A 17,498-nucleotide genomic window follows, 5' to 3' on the forward strand; every position below is an offset into this window, starting at 1 on the left:
TATTTCGCGGGTGGCTCTGGAACGCAACCCCCGCGATGGAGGAGGGATTACTGTATATTATATATTATATATATATTATATATATATATATATATATATATATAAATTAGCAAGGTCTTCATGTGATAGTGGTTAATTGTCTTGTTCCTTTTCCACTAGTACTGATAGGAACTTTAGACTAAAATAAGCCATAAATTTCAATATATCTTTGACTTTTTTACACTTCAAAGTATATTTTTATCAGGGCATGGCCTACTGTATACTACCTTAACATAATAAACGTATACCCCACCACTACCCACTTTTTAATATCTAATATATATTTATGTATGGAATAATCAATCTAAAATTTATGCAGTCACACACATACACAGCCACTCGAAGGATAGATATAAAGATAGATACACATGCACTGTTCCCCTTGTAACAAACAGCGGTATAATGGCCAATCTTTTCAAAATTCTGATGTGTTGTTAATTAAAAAATAGGCATCTTAAACAACAGTGTTAGAATTTGCCATTATACTGATGTTTCTTATGATCATCTAAATTTCTTTGAGCAAAACTTAGGACAAATGTGGCAATTTTCAGAATTACCACTTGTGAAATCGCGCATTCCTTCTTTGTTCAATTTGTTAATTATTGGAGTTTTGGGAGTTTGCTGTTCATTTTCTGATGGATTCTTAATTGCAATAAAAAGCAGTTGCCTGTTATGAAAATAGGAAATGCATAAAGCAAGTATTGCGTCACCCCTCGGTTAATGTGACTACCAAATGCTATTTGCAGCTGAGCTGTTCTTTTTAGTGAAATGACACGAGAGTTTGTAGAAATGCTAGAATGAAACCAGTCCTGTAGAGTGTGCATACAGTGAATACCTGTCCTGGGATAGTATAACATAGTGATGTGCCAAGAGAGTGGACTAACTATAAGTGAACTGGTTCTTCACACATGTTATCAGTGTGTTATTCCTATTTACCAATAAGTGACCCTTTTTACTTTATCTGGTAGTGTGTACTACTACATTTTTAAAGGAGATGTTTTCTTATCTTTTGGGAGATCTGCCCTTTTCTCACAAGCCTTCATCAGAGCTATTGCTTGTTTAACAGACCACAGACACTCCTCTATGTAGAAGGTTTTGAGGTTTGTATTTGCTGCTTCAGCTGTGGTCTCCACTCTTTTCTACTGCTACTCTTCATAGGGCGAAGCAGGCTTAGCTAGTAGGGGATCTAGTGTCGAATGAATGCAGTAACTCAATACTTCTGCATCATGACTCATCCATCTTGCAACCACCAAAGAGAGTGCAGATCATTTTCATCTTGATTTGAAACTCAGACTTCTCAGAAATTTGTTAAATCTTACCAGGATTCATCAAAATGCCTCTGTTGGGTGACTTCAGTTTATCATTTTATGTAGTCCACTGTATTTCATTCCCATTGTATTTATAAGGGGTGAAGTTTGAATATAGCCTTTTATCTTGTACAGGATTTAATAAAAAGTGTAAGTCTTTTGGTAGGTGAAGTTTTGTTTTTTAAATTTTTAACAAAAATATTGTCAAGACTGTTTAGTGGTATAAATGTACAGAAAAAATGATCACTTTAAGAAGAAAAAGCACAGTAATATTCTACCACGTGCAACAAATACTTTTGGTTATTTGCCTTATAGTATACCTACCTTGTCCATTTTGGGCTAATCACTGGCCCCTCAACCTCAGATTTATCTCCTTGCCGTGACAATTAAGGAACAAAATGATTAATTTGGCCAAATTTCAATGATTTCCATTCACTTTCTTGTCCCAATCAAAATCAGTCTATTTTGAAACCTGTGTCAAGCTTATATGTTCAGTAAAGCAGCTGATCACTGATGTGTAAGGAGACCATTAAAATTCAAGAGTCCTGTGTATAATGTTTCCCCTGCTGGCCCGCTCTACTAGGATAAAGGGAGCAAAATTAGATGACCTGTAACTACCAAGGGAAAGACTGTCACATAGCAGTGCACATAAAGTAATATTTGTTTATTCCAATATTAATCCAAGAAAAGTACTAAAAGATGTCACTTGGTTCAACTTAGTAAAATTTAATAGCTCTGTAGAGTTTAAGGAAACATAGCCAGAACTGGTCGCCGAGTAAAATGGGTGATTACATACATGTCTCACGTCTCATAATAGTCACTTATACTGTATTACATCATTGCTATAATTTAATAGGTCTTAATCTAGTCTAATTTATTGCAATACAAATATAAAGTAATGTATATGATCAAGTTTTGAACTGAGTTATGCTGTTTCTGGCACCGTAGAGGTAAATCCTGTATAAGGTTGACTTTCATTGTCTGCCTTACAATGCATTTTGTAAGATACTGTTCCCCACACAGTTGCACATTGCATAAAAATGTTTTAAAGGCAGTAGTCAAGTTTTCACATCATTTATCTATAGCAATTGCTACTTTGTATAAAGGTCTATGGAATAGGTATTTAGCACTGTATATAGGAAGTATATTGAAAACTGTATTTTGGTGAGAGGGGTGTATATGGCAGGTTTGTAAGAGATTGTGACAAACTGAACTTTCTAGACCATTTTGGAAAATCATATAATTTTGCTTTATGGTTTTTTGTGAAAAATGCAAAAGTAGTTCCTGAGGAGTGAAATTCACTGATAAGACGATGAATCATCAATACACTAACAAGCAAACAGGGTTAAACATGAACATGAATCAGGCTTTTTATTATGAACTACAAGTACAACAGTTTTTAATAAATTGGTACGGTTTTGTCCTAGCGTATTGAGAACATCACAATTTGTAACATGGTTAACTCCATGAATGAGATTGATTTGGTTGCAGTGCTTTTTGCTGTTGAAAAGCTAAAAAAAAAAAAAAAAATTGATTGTGAAAACAAAATTCACTTATTTCTTTTGCAGATGTATTGTGTCATCACAAGGAAAAATATATTTTAGATAAGCAGCTTACTCTTGCTGTAAATGAAATTTAGACTATGCTAGAAATGATTGTGAATTTCCCATTGGGATTAATAAAGTATCTATCTCTCTATCTGATTTAAATTCCATTCCTAGTAGCCCTTTTAGATGAAAGGTGCTTTTTGTGTTTATATCATACAAACTGATGTTGAATTTGTGTGGTTCTTATAGCTAGCAAGTTCAGGGTGGACTCCTCTACATGTGTAGATTGAAAGCCCTGAATAGGGGTCTATCCCCTTGTCATGCCTGACCTCAACATTGCACTATGAGCACTAAAACAGTTATTCTTTTTTCCCACTATACTTGAACGGATTTGCCATAATTTTTCTCACATTTAGAATTGAAGGCTCAGTTAATGCCCAAAACCAGACTGTGATAATAGCTATCCAAATGTGCCACTGCTGAGACCAAAGTCTGGCCTGGTTAAATCTGTGTCCTTTATCCATAAACCTATTCCCAAGTTTATGGATGTACCTCTGTCTGCTGGGAGTCCTGGCTAATTTCAACATCACTAACCAAAACATCCATAATTACACTTAAGACTTAATATGGGGGTAATTAAAGATTTTTTTTTTTTTTTTTGGTCATGTCTTATATTATTGTAGTGCTTAGCCTCACATCTCAAGAGTTCAGAGTCTAAAATGACCCATCTGCAATGGTAGGATTTTACTCCCTACATTTTTTTGCATTACATTCAGCTTTTATGTGGGATACGACAAACATGTTTTGTTTTTTGTTTTTTTTTTTACAGTTAAGGATAATGAAGTAAAGGTTTCATGGTTTTGATATCTTAATTTTACCTCTCTCTCTAACAGAATTCTCACAAGGTTCCTCCTCCTTGGCTTATTGCCATGCAGCGGTATGGACCCCCACCTTCCTACCCTAACCTGAAGATCCCTGGACTCAACTCTCCCATTCCTGATGTAAGGCTATTTTAGTGCTTGACTAAAGGTTCTGACTGTGCATAGCATGTGGTATTTTATTATTTTAGTGCAAGTTAATTCTCACTTCATACATAATATTAAATATTCCATTCTTATTTTTTTGTAGGGCTGTGCCTTTGGATACCATGCTGGAGGCTGGGGAAAACCCCCTGTAGATGAGACAGGAAAACCATTGTATGGAGATGTATTTGGAACAAATGCTGGTGATTTCCAGGTACATATATTGATTCATAATACTTTATTTGATTTTTGAGTTCATTTCGACATGCATAAAAAGTAACAGCATGAAGTGAATATAAGTTCCTTGTCATTAGTGGCTTTGTTAGATGGATAGTGCAAGTTACCCATGTAATGTATCCATAGCAACTTGGGTTATGTTCTTAATTTGACAGTCTGTTTCAGTGTTGTGCATTTACTTCTGGGTGGATGAAGACTTATATAAAATGCAGTCATGGAATGTGCTTAATCACTTACTCGAGTCTTCATTATTAATGCTTAGGAAAATTATTATATACAGGCCATTATAATGAAGCACCAGAAAAAAAATGTAACATGTTTTTGTCTTAAAATGGCAGAAAAATGATAGCAGCTACTGGCTTGCCTAAAGCTGAAAATGAATTCTGACTTGAATCAGTTAGCCCCATTACTAAAATTAAAGAGCTAAAAGCATTCAATAAATTGTTTGCATTAATGAAGTAAAGAGTGTCTGTAACCGTGCCATGTTTTTATTTACTTGGAGAACATTGTTTGTATTTTGATACAATGATGAACAAAATGCCTCAAACAAACCTCAAGAAAACGCTTCCACCGTATTATTCCAAGATGTGATAGTATTTAATCATATTTATAAAAATAAACAGAAAAAAAAATATTTCTTTCTGTACTCTGGCAGAGTAGATAGGTTTTTAACTGGGCAATAATAGCAGGTTAACAAAACAGGTTTACTTACTGGATGAGACGGAATGCTTCTGGGGCAGTTTTAGTTTCTCCATCCCTCAAATCCTTGAGGCCTGTACCCCTTCTTCAGAATTAGTTTCAGTTTGAACCTGGCATATTTGTAGAGCCACTGTGTGTTTAAATCTAACCACTCTTTGCTTAGCTATCTCTTCGTTTTTTAATATCTCTCTATTATAAAAAAAAAATCTTGGAAGGAGACGATACGTGACTTTCTCTGAGACCCCCGTGAGACAAAAGGACAGCTGCTGTACAGGCTTTTAAATGATCAACACGCAGCGTGACAAGCAGAACATGCAGTTTGGCAGCAGCAGCAAGACAGCAGCTGATCTGACTGCATCTCCCTAACGTGCAGCAACCCCCCCCCCCCCCCCCTTCACAATGAGAGCAGCAGAGGTGTGAAGTGGCTGGCGAGCAGGGGACACAGCACCCTGGTATTGAAATTAACATTTTACTTGGTGAGAAAGCAATGCCAGAATTTGACATGCAGTAATGGATAACGAGGCATACCTAGAAAGGGTTCAGTTGTCTTTTTTTTTTTTTGTGTGTGCATTAGATAGTACTTTATTTCTCTCTAAGGGGATATTTAGCTTTTAAACAAATTCAATAAATGAATAAATATAACAACAAGCTGTGTGTACTTTGTAGCTCTCTACATTTTACATATTTTTTTTACAGACATAGCTCACATTCTTTGGGAAAAACATCCAAAGTTCTATAAATGTGTAGGTATCTTAGGTTTATCTATTCAAAATTAGAGATTTTAGTAATATGATCTGCAGTGTTTGATGATTTTCTATTTTATCCAAGGAAGCTTAGAAGACCAGCATTCAGAAGCACAAACAGGTTAAGTGAATTCCTTGGTGACTTTCAATAAGTGAGAGGTGCCAATTGAACTGGCATGTATTTGGGCTTAAAGCCCAGTGCCTTTGCTACTATACCACACTACCTGACTGTGAGAATAGTTTAAGAACAATTATGTACTGTAAGCCAAGGCTCCCAACAACACAAGTCTATAAAGAATGAAGAATGCTGACAAATTTGAAAGTTTAGGCATATTTTAAGTTGAATCTTTTTGACTAAAAGGCTAAAACTGAAGAAGAGGAGATTGACCGCACTCCTTGGGGAGAGCTGGAACCTTCTGATGAAGAATCTTCTGAGGAAGAGGAAGAGGAAAGTGATGAGGAAAAGCCTGACGAAACTGGCTTTATCACTCCGGCTGACAGGTCAGAAATTTCATTTGGTAGTAAGCCTTATTTGTAAATTTAATATTATTAACAGAAAGCAATCATTTCAGCAGTGCCTTACTATAAAATAGAGTGCTATTAAGTATGGCTATAGTGATTTAGGTAAGACTTAATTTTAATTTTACCCCTCAGACCTTGAGCTTTTTTATTTGATATTTTTGATCATTAAATCATATATGTAATAAAATAGTTCAAAGGAAGTACTAGAAGTAAATTATTTAAGCTTTGTTTCTGCTTTTTGTCAGTTTTTTTTTTTTGCGCAAATAATTTAGTGTTTAAAGTTTTTTAGAAAAGGTAACCTGAGAAGAGCCATGACACAAATATTGGGGGGGAAAAAAAAGCTATACTCTTTAATGTGGACTTTTTTTATTTTTTTAATTCATGTAAATTATCAGGCATGAGCAGGACAACAGGCATTAGTAATGGAATTAGCACTTGGGACCTGGAACGTAACATATCTGGTAAGGAAGGTGCCAGCTTGTATGACAGGCTGAAAAATACCAGCTAGATGTAATGAGATTTGCCTTTATGTATAGAACAGGGCAAGACGTGTTGATTGAGGTTGACCTCTATATCTCCTCTGGAATTACCTCACAAAAGAGGCCCTAAGTTGTTAATATACTCACCTTCATCCAGCTGGGTGGAGTTTATACTGTTGGACAGTATGGTCACTTCAGTATGAGTTTGAGTTGAAGAAACCGTTTCAGTGTCTTGTGTTTATTATTCATCTTATCCAAGGCTGTATATTCTGGACACTTGGGAAAGAGAGATAATAAAAATGCTAATTGAGAATTGTTTGATCCGTTATCTCATACTTCCCTGGATGACCAAAACATGTAGTGAAAATGTGGTTACATTTGTTATGGTTATGCATCTGTTTGGGTTAATAAATCAACTGTCGCCTCTGAAAAACCTTCCTTCCAACAGTCACCAAAGGCGCACATTAGGAAGAATTTGAGGCCAGGTGAGTTACCTTTGAAAGGCCTCACAGAGATTAGGACAAGTGATTTCTCAACTCTGGAAGGCTGGACAGAGATGCTGAGCTCAAGTGGATATAGTCAAGCTGTTGAAGTAACAATTTAAAAAACTAGTAAATCCAGTTGGCACATATTTTTCTAAGTAAGCAGCTACAGAAGCATTGGGTAGCATTAGGTTAAATATTTTTTTTTGGCTGAAGTCACAGTGGGGATTCAAAAGGCTTTGTACTGGCAAGGATGCTTGTTGGAGTGTATTAGATGTGGTAAGAAATGCTAAAACCGGATTTGTGGAATTCTTTTAGTTAATATGCCTCTTCAGCACTGCCTGAATGACGGTGTTAAGAGTCTGGCAAACGGTCATAGTTGAAGTTCTTGTTATCTTACAAGAAGGATAAAGTGGTTCAGTTCTCAAGGTATCAGACTTTGAGCTTCCAGGGTAAAGCGTCTGGGGCAGTGAAATGAAGCCTCCGTATAATCCCCTCTTACAGTTGTGCGTAAGGTTCAAGAGACACCATGAAGATTCTCTATGGGTTGTGGGACATTAGACAAAAATATCTGAGAAACTAAGGGGGTTTCCTAATCTTGTAGATTTGGAAAAGACTGGTAATCATACTTGTATATAAGAAGGGTGATCAAAGTTTTGAGTCTGACATCAATAGAAACTTAAAAAAAAAAAAAAAAAACACCAAAGGATCAGGTTTTTAGCCTAATCCTTGTGAACACTAATGCACTTATGTTCACAGAGCTGGGTCACAGATTTCCTTGTTGTTTTTTCTTTGATTACCTGCCACAAATAGCAAAGCAAATCAACACATTATGGGTCTTTTGAGGCATGTGATCAATACAGACTGTCCCCAACCCTCAGTTATGCCACATTATCTTGCAAGCACATACTTGGACTTTGAATTTTTTGATGCTTGCAAAATCTCCATGTTTGCATATTTTCAGTTGCTTACCTGAATTCTATAACATTTGAATATAATTTCCTTAGAACACTGGATGCAGTGATGCTATATTTCGGGAGTCCATATTTTGGACACCCAATGTGGGCCGACCTTGTTTGTTTTTAATTGTTCAGGAAAAATGGATTCCTCTGACTGACCGGTGGTTAATACACTACTGGTCAAAAGTTTTAGAACACCTCGATTTTTTTCTTCAAATTTCATCAGTTAAAATGCAATGAATGACCTAAAATTGTGCAAAGGTAAGCAGTAAACTGCCATGGGTTTAAATTTAAAGTTTAGGCTAGCAAATGTGAAAATGTGAATTTCCCATTGGGATTAATAAAGTATCTATCTATCTATCTATCTATCTATCAAAAACTGAAAAAGGAAATTTCATAATATTACAAATGGACCTTCTTCAGGGAACAACTAACAGGTTACACCTTACAGATGTTCTGCAGCAGTTAAAGTAAATTAAGCCTTGCAAGTTGAAGCAGTTTGCACAGGTGTCCCAACTTCTGTTGATTACTTATAATCACCTCAGTCTGTCTTAAAGCAGAGTTGGAACAGACTGTGTTACTACACCATATGAAGTTCTGCTTGGACAAGATTCCAGTGATAATGGCAAGAAAATGGCAATTAACAAGTGAAATGAGACAAAATAGTATTACCATTAGGAGTGCAGGCCTTTCATTTAGAGAAACTGCAAAAAATAAATACAGTGTGAGTGAGTGAGTGACTAACTCGGATAGGAAGGGATCCAGCAAACCCAAAGTTACAACCCAATCAAAAGACAACTTTGAGGGTCACCACTTTGATTGATGGGTGCCTCACAGCACAAAAGCTTCAAGCACAGCTTAACAGTGTTCAAAAAAAGCAAGTCTCAATGTCTACTGTGAACAGGAGACTTTGTGCTGCAGGTTTGATAGGGAGAGTGGCAGTAAGAAAGCCCTTCCTTAAAGGACAAAATAGGGCCTTGAAATACCGGCTATGGACTACTGCAGACTGGAAGAAAGTCTTATGGACCAGTGAATCAAAATTTGAAATCTTTGGTTCATCATGCAGGGTGTTTGTATGCCATCAAATTTGTGAAAGGATGGCTCCTCAGTGTGCAACGCCAACTATCAAACATGGAGAAGGAGGTGTGCTGGTCTGGGGTTCTTTTGCTGGAGGCAGAGTTGGTTACTTGACAGAGTGACTGGCATTCTGAATCAAAAAGTTTATCACAGCTTGGCTGTTAGAACAACAAAAAGTGGCTGCTTTGATAAATCCAAAATTTGAATAAAATTTTGTCCACTAAATGATTGCTTGACTTGTTTATTTGCCATTGTTTATTTGTTCTATGACTTGATTTCATGAGACATTAAACGATGTGAATTTCCATAAAAAGTGAAAAAACTGAGGTGTTCTAAACACCATAGGAACTACTTTTTTTTTATCCTAATTACAAACTCATTATTTGAAGCCACATGTGTCCATCCCAAGTTAAGTGTGTGCCATGGATCCATATGGTTTCTCAAATTGCTTCCTTAGTCAAATCTTTATCTTCATTTTAATTTTTATGCTAATTTTTATGGTTTTTGCCAAGACAAACACAAATTTAAGTCGTTATTGCAAAAATGGATACCAGATTTTGATGATATATGAAAGTTTTCTTTTATATTGTGTAACATTTGCTTAAAGGAGAATTTGTTCAAAGAGGCTTCTGCCTCACTAATCTTACAAGGTATTCAACCTCCCCAGTTCTGTGAAGGTTTCATTTAGATGCCTATTTTTCCTTATTTTATGAGCTTACTTATAACTAATCTTCTGCTAACCTAATCCATGCTGCACAGTGCACCATTATGTTTTGACTAAGAAATTATTTTTAGCCTATTGTAATTCTACTGGAGCTTGTTAGAGTAAACTTGGCACTAGTTGTTAAACACAAATGAGAGAAGTGCTATATTTGACCATCTAACCTTTACTCCATCCAGTCTTGAAGCTGCTGTGTGTTAGTATTTTACATTTCAGCAGAAAGCTATAGCCATGTAATCATTTAAGTCATTAAAAACATTGACTAAAGAATATAGTTTTTAATGCTGAAGCACTCTTAAACAACTGACCTTATCTTAATTTTGTTCTTTACAGTGGACTTATCACACCAGGTGGATTCTCTTCAGTTCCAGCAGGCATGGAGACACCAGAATTGATTGAACTGCGAAAGAAGAAAATTGAAGAGGCCATGGATGGGTGGGTGTTTACAAAATTTTAATGGCAGAGAATTAACATTATCCTTACACCTCACAAAAACATAATGCTCTTGCTAAACGTGCCTCTTAAAGGCAGAATGTTATGGAACAGTTGTGACATATCTCACCAGTTTCATGTTGTTGAGGACAACAGGACGGTGGTGGTTCAGTCTCAATATTTAGCACAATTTTCAAAAATGGGCAAAAGCCAATGTAGAAGTAGTAAGTGGTTTTAGTGAATAAGGTAAGAGTTGCCTCCCATCTTTGTGACATGAAAAACAACAGCTTAGACATTATTCTTGACTTTTGCACATCATGGTGTTTCAGAGTGTTGTCATGCATGTTACTAACTCAGAACAATTGAACTCTCATGCCAAATAGTAAAATGAAGACTGCCCTCTAGTAGGTACTTTAAAGAAGTGAATGGGGAAGGTTCTTAACAGAAGGATATAAAGCACAGTATGTGCTAAGCTGTGATTTCACCATTGGAGAGTGAAATTTAATGTTTTATTTTTTTCTCTCTTTTTTAGGAATGAAACACCACAGTTATTCACAGTGCTTCCTGAGAAGAGGCCTGCTACAATGGGTGCTGCTATGATGGCGTCGACTCACATCTATGATGTGTCTGCTGTAAGCTTGTCAAATTCCATTCATAGTGAAAAGCATTTTAAATTTATTTGTGTAATGTCACATAAAACCTTTGAATTAAATATACTGCTTATGCTATTACACTTAATTTGTGTCTTTAAAGTTGCCTTAATTAAAATCCCTCATTGTAGTGTCAATTTTGCCCAAAGCCAGGTTGCAGGTATCCATTTTCTCATAGTGGTCTTGGTTCTGTCACTTTAATATTATTCTTGGTTGTCGACTCCCTTCTCTCCTATCCTACCTTCAAGTTCATTTCTTCCATACCCTTAGAATAAGCTTGAGTAAGTTGAGGCCCGCAGAGAAGGACGACATTAAAACTATCTGTGCTTGTTTGCAAAGCTATCCAAATTTATCTAAACTATATCTGCTTCTTCCTTTGTCAGTTTTTTGGTCTCAGAATTAAATAGCCTTATATTCATAAAATACTGACTCTTAAGATTCTAACAATAATCACGTATTTGTACATTCTGTTGTGTGTATTTAGAAGTATGTGAAACCTTTGTTTGGTTCTTAATTGTGTATTTTCTGGTCTTGCAGGCAATGGCAATGAGTGGTCGAAAGGGTGGCGGTGGACAGGAGCCTCAAGGGGTAGAAGTGGCACTGGCACCTGAAGAACTTGAGCTTGACCCAATGGCAATGACACAGAAGTATGAGGAGCATGTCAGGGAACAGCAGGCCCAGGTGGAGAAGGAAGACTTCAGTGACATGGTGGCCGAGCATGCTGCCAAACAGAAGGTACCATAAGGCTTTGTGTTTAAGGAAATCAAATTCCTTTCTCGGAGACCATTCATTAGATCTAATGGTACACTGCTTGATTGCAATAGGAAATTAAGTGCAAGCGATTTGTTTCATTTCAAAAGCATAAAATATTCTACCACCTCATTGACCCGTAATATACTGTAACCTGTATTGTTGACATTGTAAGGCAATAAGAAATGAGTAGATGAGTAAATTGATTGACATGTAATTATAACTGAATTTGGTGTTCTTAGTTAAACCTCAAAAGATGACTCTTGTTTAATAGTAGCAATAGTACTACGGATAGTACCTAATATTTATTTTCAAATAGCATGCAAGGGGTGCATTGATATAGGAAACAGAGCTGTATACATGAACGTTTGTAAGCTTCCTGAAATGAAAATACTGTACTCGGATAGGATTACATTCTGCCACTGGAGAAAAAGCAGAGCTTTCCTGACAACTGAACATCATTGCAAGGATTATAAAAGTTTTTTGTTTTAAATAAAAGCAGCTTTTTGCATGCTTTAAAAATTAAAGCAGTAAATAAGATTACAATTCAGGCTGTAATTTTTGTTGGTAGGATAAAAGGAGCATCAAAGAGGTGAATTTATCACAAGGAGAAGTCTTAACTGCTGATTTTTTTTGTGTGTTTCTCTCCAGCAAAAGAAAAGAAAAGCACAACCACAGGATATCCGTGGAGGAGCCAAAAAGTACAAGGAATTCAAGTTTTAGCCACCGAAGGACTGCCGTTTCAGGGCTGTGTCTCCAAATTCTTCATTGTCTGCTTCTGTGAAAGTTTTTTTTTTTTTATTATTATTATTATTTTAATGAAGTTTTGTAGCTGCTCTCTCGGGATAGATGTCTACAGTAAATGCCACATGCTAATTTTTTTGTAAATAAAAGGTTGGGAGGACTGTTACTCATCGTGTTATCTCCCTCTGTTTTACTTGACATTACACCAGTGGCATGTAGCGTGATTGTTTGTGAAGCTCATATAGAAATGTGTACAGTATTGATTGTTTCCCAGCAATCCCTCAACAGCCAAACCAAAACAAAAACCTAGCAAATGAAAGAACAAGCATCCTGTGTAAGAGACTTTAAGGTCAAGATGCTCTTCACAGCTTGTGAGCAAATCCTATTGAAGCCTTCTAGTTGTGCATTTAATAGGTCGGAGCCTCGGTAGGCTTAAGTGCAGTGGCTTTGAATGCCTTCTCCAAGGCTTTTTATTTTCATCTGAGTGAGTAAAGTAAATCCACTGGGTGGGGCGGGGGGGGAGAGAGATAGATATGGTACCTTGTCATTTTTAAATGCTGCACACGCCAGTCTGTTGCTGCTGCTCACCCTACCACACAGTATCGACACTTTCAATGACAAATCTGGAAAAGGGTCATTGCTTCCTTTGAAATTCTGCTACTAACCTCGACTGACTTTTATATGTAACCTAGAAAACGGCATTATTGGCTCTAAAACTCGGGTTTGAGGTCCCACAATAGAGAGTGCCCCAGAATTGAAGCTCCCCAGCACTTGTACAGTTGGGCTGTTGATCTGTAAAGGAGTTGTTTTGCTCTGCTTTGAGTTCCTTTTGTTAAAATTTTCTTTCACCTTGCAAAAGTTAACTAGCTTGGCTAATTCATTTGATCTAAACAGACATCAGTGTGCAGTTAATGAATGAGCCACTGAGACCTGTGCACACGGGAGTCCTCCATTAGTAACAAATTGAAATCACAAATACAGGATTCTTTTGTTTTTCTTCCCCAATTTAGGCCTTAAAGAAAGGTAAGGTGAATTTTGAGCACTTACTACTGACTGGAATTGTTTGTCTCAAGTTTTTGGCTTATTTGTTTCTTTGAATAAGCTATGATGAGTGACATGAAGTGTATGTATGCAAATATTCATGTTTGGAATAACCTTCATGCTGTTTGTCCCCCTCCCTTTCCTGCAGGGTGCTGCATTATGGAGAGAGGAAAAAAAAAAGTTAACTCCTAGTGTTGTGGTGAAGGTTTTACTGCGAGGCCTAACAGCTTCCGAGTATTTGCAAAATAATTCTCCAGTTCTGTCTTTGTTTCCCTTGTAGCAGAAACTGGCACAGCTCTAGAGCTCCTCATTTAGCAAGGCCTGAGCCAGCGTGACACACATAATCGGCAGCAGCCTGATTCAGGTCACGGGGGGTGGGTGGGAATTTGGATTATTCTGTAGCACTTTGCAGTAATAGCCGCTATCATGCACATCTGGGTAGTTGTTCCACAATGAGGCCAATGCTTTTTGCAGGCAGTGATTGCCCCTGGGAATATAATTAATGGCCTTTCTGTCTAGTGCAATACGAGATCCACAGTGTTGGGAGGTTCCTGGTTATGACATTGGGATTACGAAATGCGACCAATCATGAGCGTGAGACATTTATTTAAATGTAATTATCTGCAGATGAATTGATTTCATTGCATGCATTTTCAGGACTTTGTCAAGCAAGGTCAGATCAGTTCTGAAGGCTCAATGCCAGCCTCTTGCACAAGGCCAATTTCAAAGTAAGGGCATTTTGATTAATAAAGGTAGCTAGTTACAGTAATCGCACAAACATAATGACCGATTCCTCCATAACCTCCACATTAGAGAGTGTGTGTGTGTGCGCACATGAGTGTGTTGAGATATAGGTAAAAAAAAATGCTAAGGGTTGTCTGTCAAACAAAAACTAATGAATTACTGCATCTTAACCCTTGATTTTATGACCTGATACGCACCCCTATACGCTGCCAATGTAATCGGGTCTCAAGACCTCCCAGCAAACAGTGGAGCAGGCACACACCATGGCTGACAAAAGAACAGCAGTGCGACATTGCTAACAGGAACTGAACCACTCATACTGGCAGCAGCCTCGACGGAGTGGGCTGTTTCTCTTGAGAGGTACATGCAGTGGTTGAAGTGGTTATGCAGTACCAGACCAACACCTCTTCAGCATTCTGCATCGAGTACCAGCAATGTTTCTTTGTATACAAGTGAATACCTGTGCCCGGCCACTGGAAGTATCATGGGGGGAGTCCCCTGCTCTTCGATAGACTTAAGTGTTTTTCCATGAACAGAGTACTGACAGCAATTTGGTTCCACTACAAGTACTGGGCACAAGAACCTTATTTTTCTTTTTCAAGGTCCGGGTGTGTGTGTGTGTGTGTGTGTGTGTGTGTGTGTGTGTGTGTGTGTGTGTGTGTGTGTGTGTGTGTGTGTGTGTGTGTGTGTGTGTGTGTGATATACACATATATAAATAATATATAACTGGTAAAGCAAGATTGGATAAACCCTGCATTACCTGGGTAATGCTTTTATTGTCCAAAAGTTAACAAGTAACAGTAGAAAGTTAAATTCTGTTCCAGCTTTACCTAGGTCTCCTGGGTAATGTTAGGTTTACCCACTCTTCAGGTCTTACCCATGAATGTAAAACTCCAATCTTCAGCCTGTCAAGTAAATGAACCACTGCTGTGGCACAACGTCAGGCTTCCCCTAAGACACTGATGTCCGTGGTTCAATCCTGTAAGGGGCAAGAAAAGGTACTTAAACCTGACAAGAAGGGAGAAACCCGGGTTGTGTACTCTTTGCATTATTTGCCAGATACTATATCACATATCTGTGAGCTGCTCCTCGCAACTGAGAGAATGTGGTGGATGTTTGGTGACTGGCCGACCAACCACATGCGTTACCTGGTGGGTAAAAACCACCTAACTAATCAGATTGTGATTCAGACCCTGGAGAGTATATATAGGGTTAGGGTATATACTGTGTATATAAATAAATGTGTGTGTATATATAATATAAAATATGCACACTCAGTGGCCACTTCAAGTTAACAAATACGTGGCCCATTGCCAAAGGCAGCCAGTCATGTGGCTGCTAGGGACGCAGCCATTGTCCTAGTAGTTTGACAAAACAGCAAAATGGCTGAGATGTCTGACTTAACCCGTGTTCACCATGCAATGGTTGTTGATCTCTCAGATAGCTACCCGTTTCTAGACATGGGTGTAACAAACAGAAGCCTTCACCGAGTGGCAGGTGTATGGGTGCAGGTGGCTTCTTACTGAGGGGGACCAGATGAGAATGGCTCAACTCATTCAAACCAACAGGAAGACCAGCTACTTCCATAACAACCCTTTATAGCTGTGGTGAGCTGAAGGCCATCTACTAAGGCACAACATGTCGAACCCCGCAGAGGAAGGGCTACAGGAACAGAAGTGGTGTAGGGCTATCGATAATCTCAAACCTGAGTGGCTAAAATTATACTGCCATGATTTCTCACAAGCAGGTCAATATCATCTAACTAATAAAGCAGTTCGGTAGTGGTAAGAATTCTTTACATTTACGTATGTAGCTCTTTTCTCATGACTTAAAGTGAATGGGGAGCCACATCAACCACTACTAATGTACAGTGTCACACACGTGCAAGTAGGAGACTGCTAAAGGACCTGAATAATAGTAATTCCACACCCGACCAGGGGGCAGCGGGGTGCACTAACTGTCTTTCTCAATCCCTTGCAGACCATTCTCTGGAAATCCTGCATGGTTCAGGCCCCACTGATGACGACACTTCTGGTGCTGCCAAATAAAGACCCCATCTTTACTGTCGAGAATCAGTTCTGTTTTGGACTCTGAACTGTGAAGACCTTCTCTAAAACGTAACCTTTTGCAGCCAGGACATAAGATATGGGTGGCTGCCGCAAACCACCTTGATGTCTTTGTGTGCTCTTTATGACAGTAGTAATGAACAAAGTACACATTTGCTAATACACTCTTTTCAGTCTACTGAGAGTAGTTAACTAGCAGTCCACTTCAAGAATCAGTGTGGTGGTGTGGAAGACATGATGAAGCCCTTTGTGATCTCCTGTGGTTCAATGACTGTACAATGCAGATGGATTGGCTAGAAAGCACAATTCACACGCCAGCATGGCTAACGTAGTTTTGAACACAGTGGGTTCTCCTTTAGGGCTGAAAAGGCACTTCGGTCCTGTTAGGGGTATTCACCATAACTACAGTAACACAAATGATTACATATTGAGAATTTAATATTATAATGAAAGGTTGCACTCAGATGGTCAACGAGTTTAATATTATAATGAAAGGTTGCACTCAGATGGTCAATGAGTTATCAGAGGCCGCAGTTAGAGGTCATGGTACGGACAAGTGACCAGACTGCAGATGTCACATCGGGTATAAGCAGATGAAAGTGCACAGTAATACTCCTCTACACACACACACACACACGGGTTGTGAGAAGTGTTAACCATAGCAAATCCTCATCAAACTTTTCTAGATGCTTGAGTGAGAGCAAACTGACAAAACTGTGTACAGTGAGCTTCAGCAGTCGCTCAATGTCTGGTCAAAAAGCCCTGCAACAGGTAAGGAAGACTGCCCCAACACATTACTGACTCTCAGCTACCAACCACACAGGACAACTTTCAAAAACACGTTACTTGAGACATCACCCATCCCAGCCATGAGCTGCTGTCCCCAGTGCCATCAGAGACATGTTTGAGGAGCATGCAGGCCTGGACGTCCATCTCAGGAAAAGCTTCTTCCTCTGAGCTGTCGCACAGTGCTGACTGGTGCTTCTCTCCATAAACTCTCCTAGTGGTCCACTCCATGACACTCAGAGCTTAAGATGCAGTCATCCTCCTAATGGCACTGCTCATCATTTTTGTACCCATTCACAGTTTTCAGCATTTATTGTGAATCTGCTTACGTCACACTGCTGTTGCACTTTCTCAGATTCAGTGTCAGATGTAATCAGAGTATAATGTAATAATCAGTAAGAAGATAAATGTCTACAGTGAATTCACTTTCTGCACACTTTATTGTGTTGGA

At 38.2% G+C, this 17,498-nt stretch overlaps 1 protein-coding gene across 2 annotated transcripts in view; it reads left to right on the forward strand.

Moving 5' to 3' along the window:
- sf3b2 (splicing factor 3b, subunit 2) overlaps positions 1–12,576 on the forward strand; it is a 66,061-nt gene extending 53,485 nt beyond the window's left edge. For both annotated transcript variants that reach the window (XM_028802963.2, XM_028802966.2), the window contains 7 exons: positions 3,787–3,894; positions 4,022–4,129; positions 5,956–6,095; positions 10,168–10,269; positions 10,799–10,898; positions 11,454–11,651; positions 12,318–12,576. In XM_028802963.2, the coding sequence (XP_028658796.1) occupies positions 3,787–3,894; positions 4,022–4,129; positions 5,956–6,095; positions 10,168–10,269; positions 10,799–10,898; positions 11,454–11,651; positions 12,318–12,389 (828 nt within the window). In that variant the 3' untranslated portion in view covers positions 12,390–12,576. The remainder of the gene's footprint in view (positions 1–3,786; positions 3,895–4,021; positions 4,130–5,955; positions 6,096–10,167; positions 10,270–10,798; positions 10,899–11,453; positions 11,652–12,317) is intronic.
- The last annotated feature ends 4,922 nt before the right edge of the window (positions 12,577–17,498 follow it).

This window comes from Erpetoichthys calabaricus, chromosome 1 (genome assembly GCF_900747795.2).
Source record: "Erpetoichthys calabaricus chromosome 1, fErpCal1.3, whole genome shotgun sequence".
NCBI lineage: Eukaryota > Metazoa > Chordata > Cladistia > Polypteriformes > Polypteridae > Erpetoichthys > Erpetoichthys calabaricus.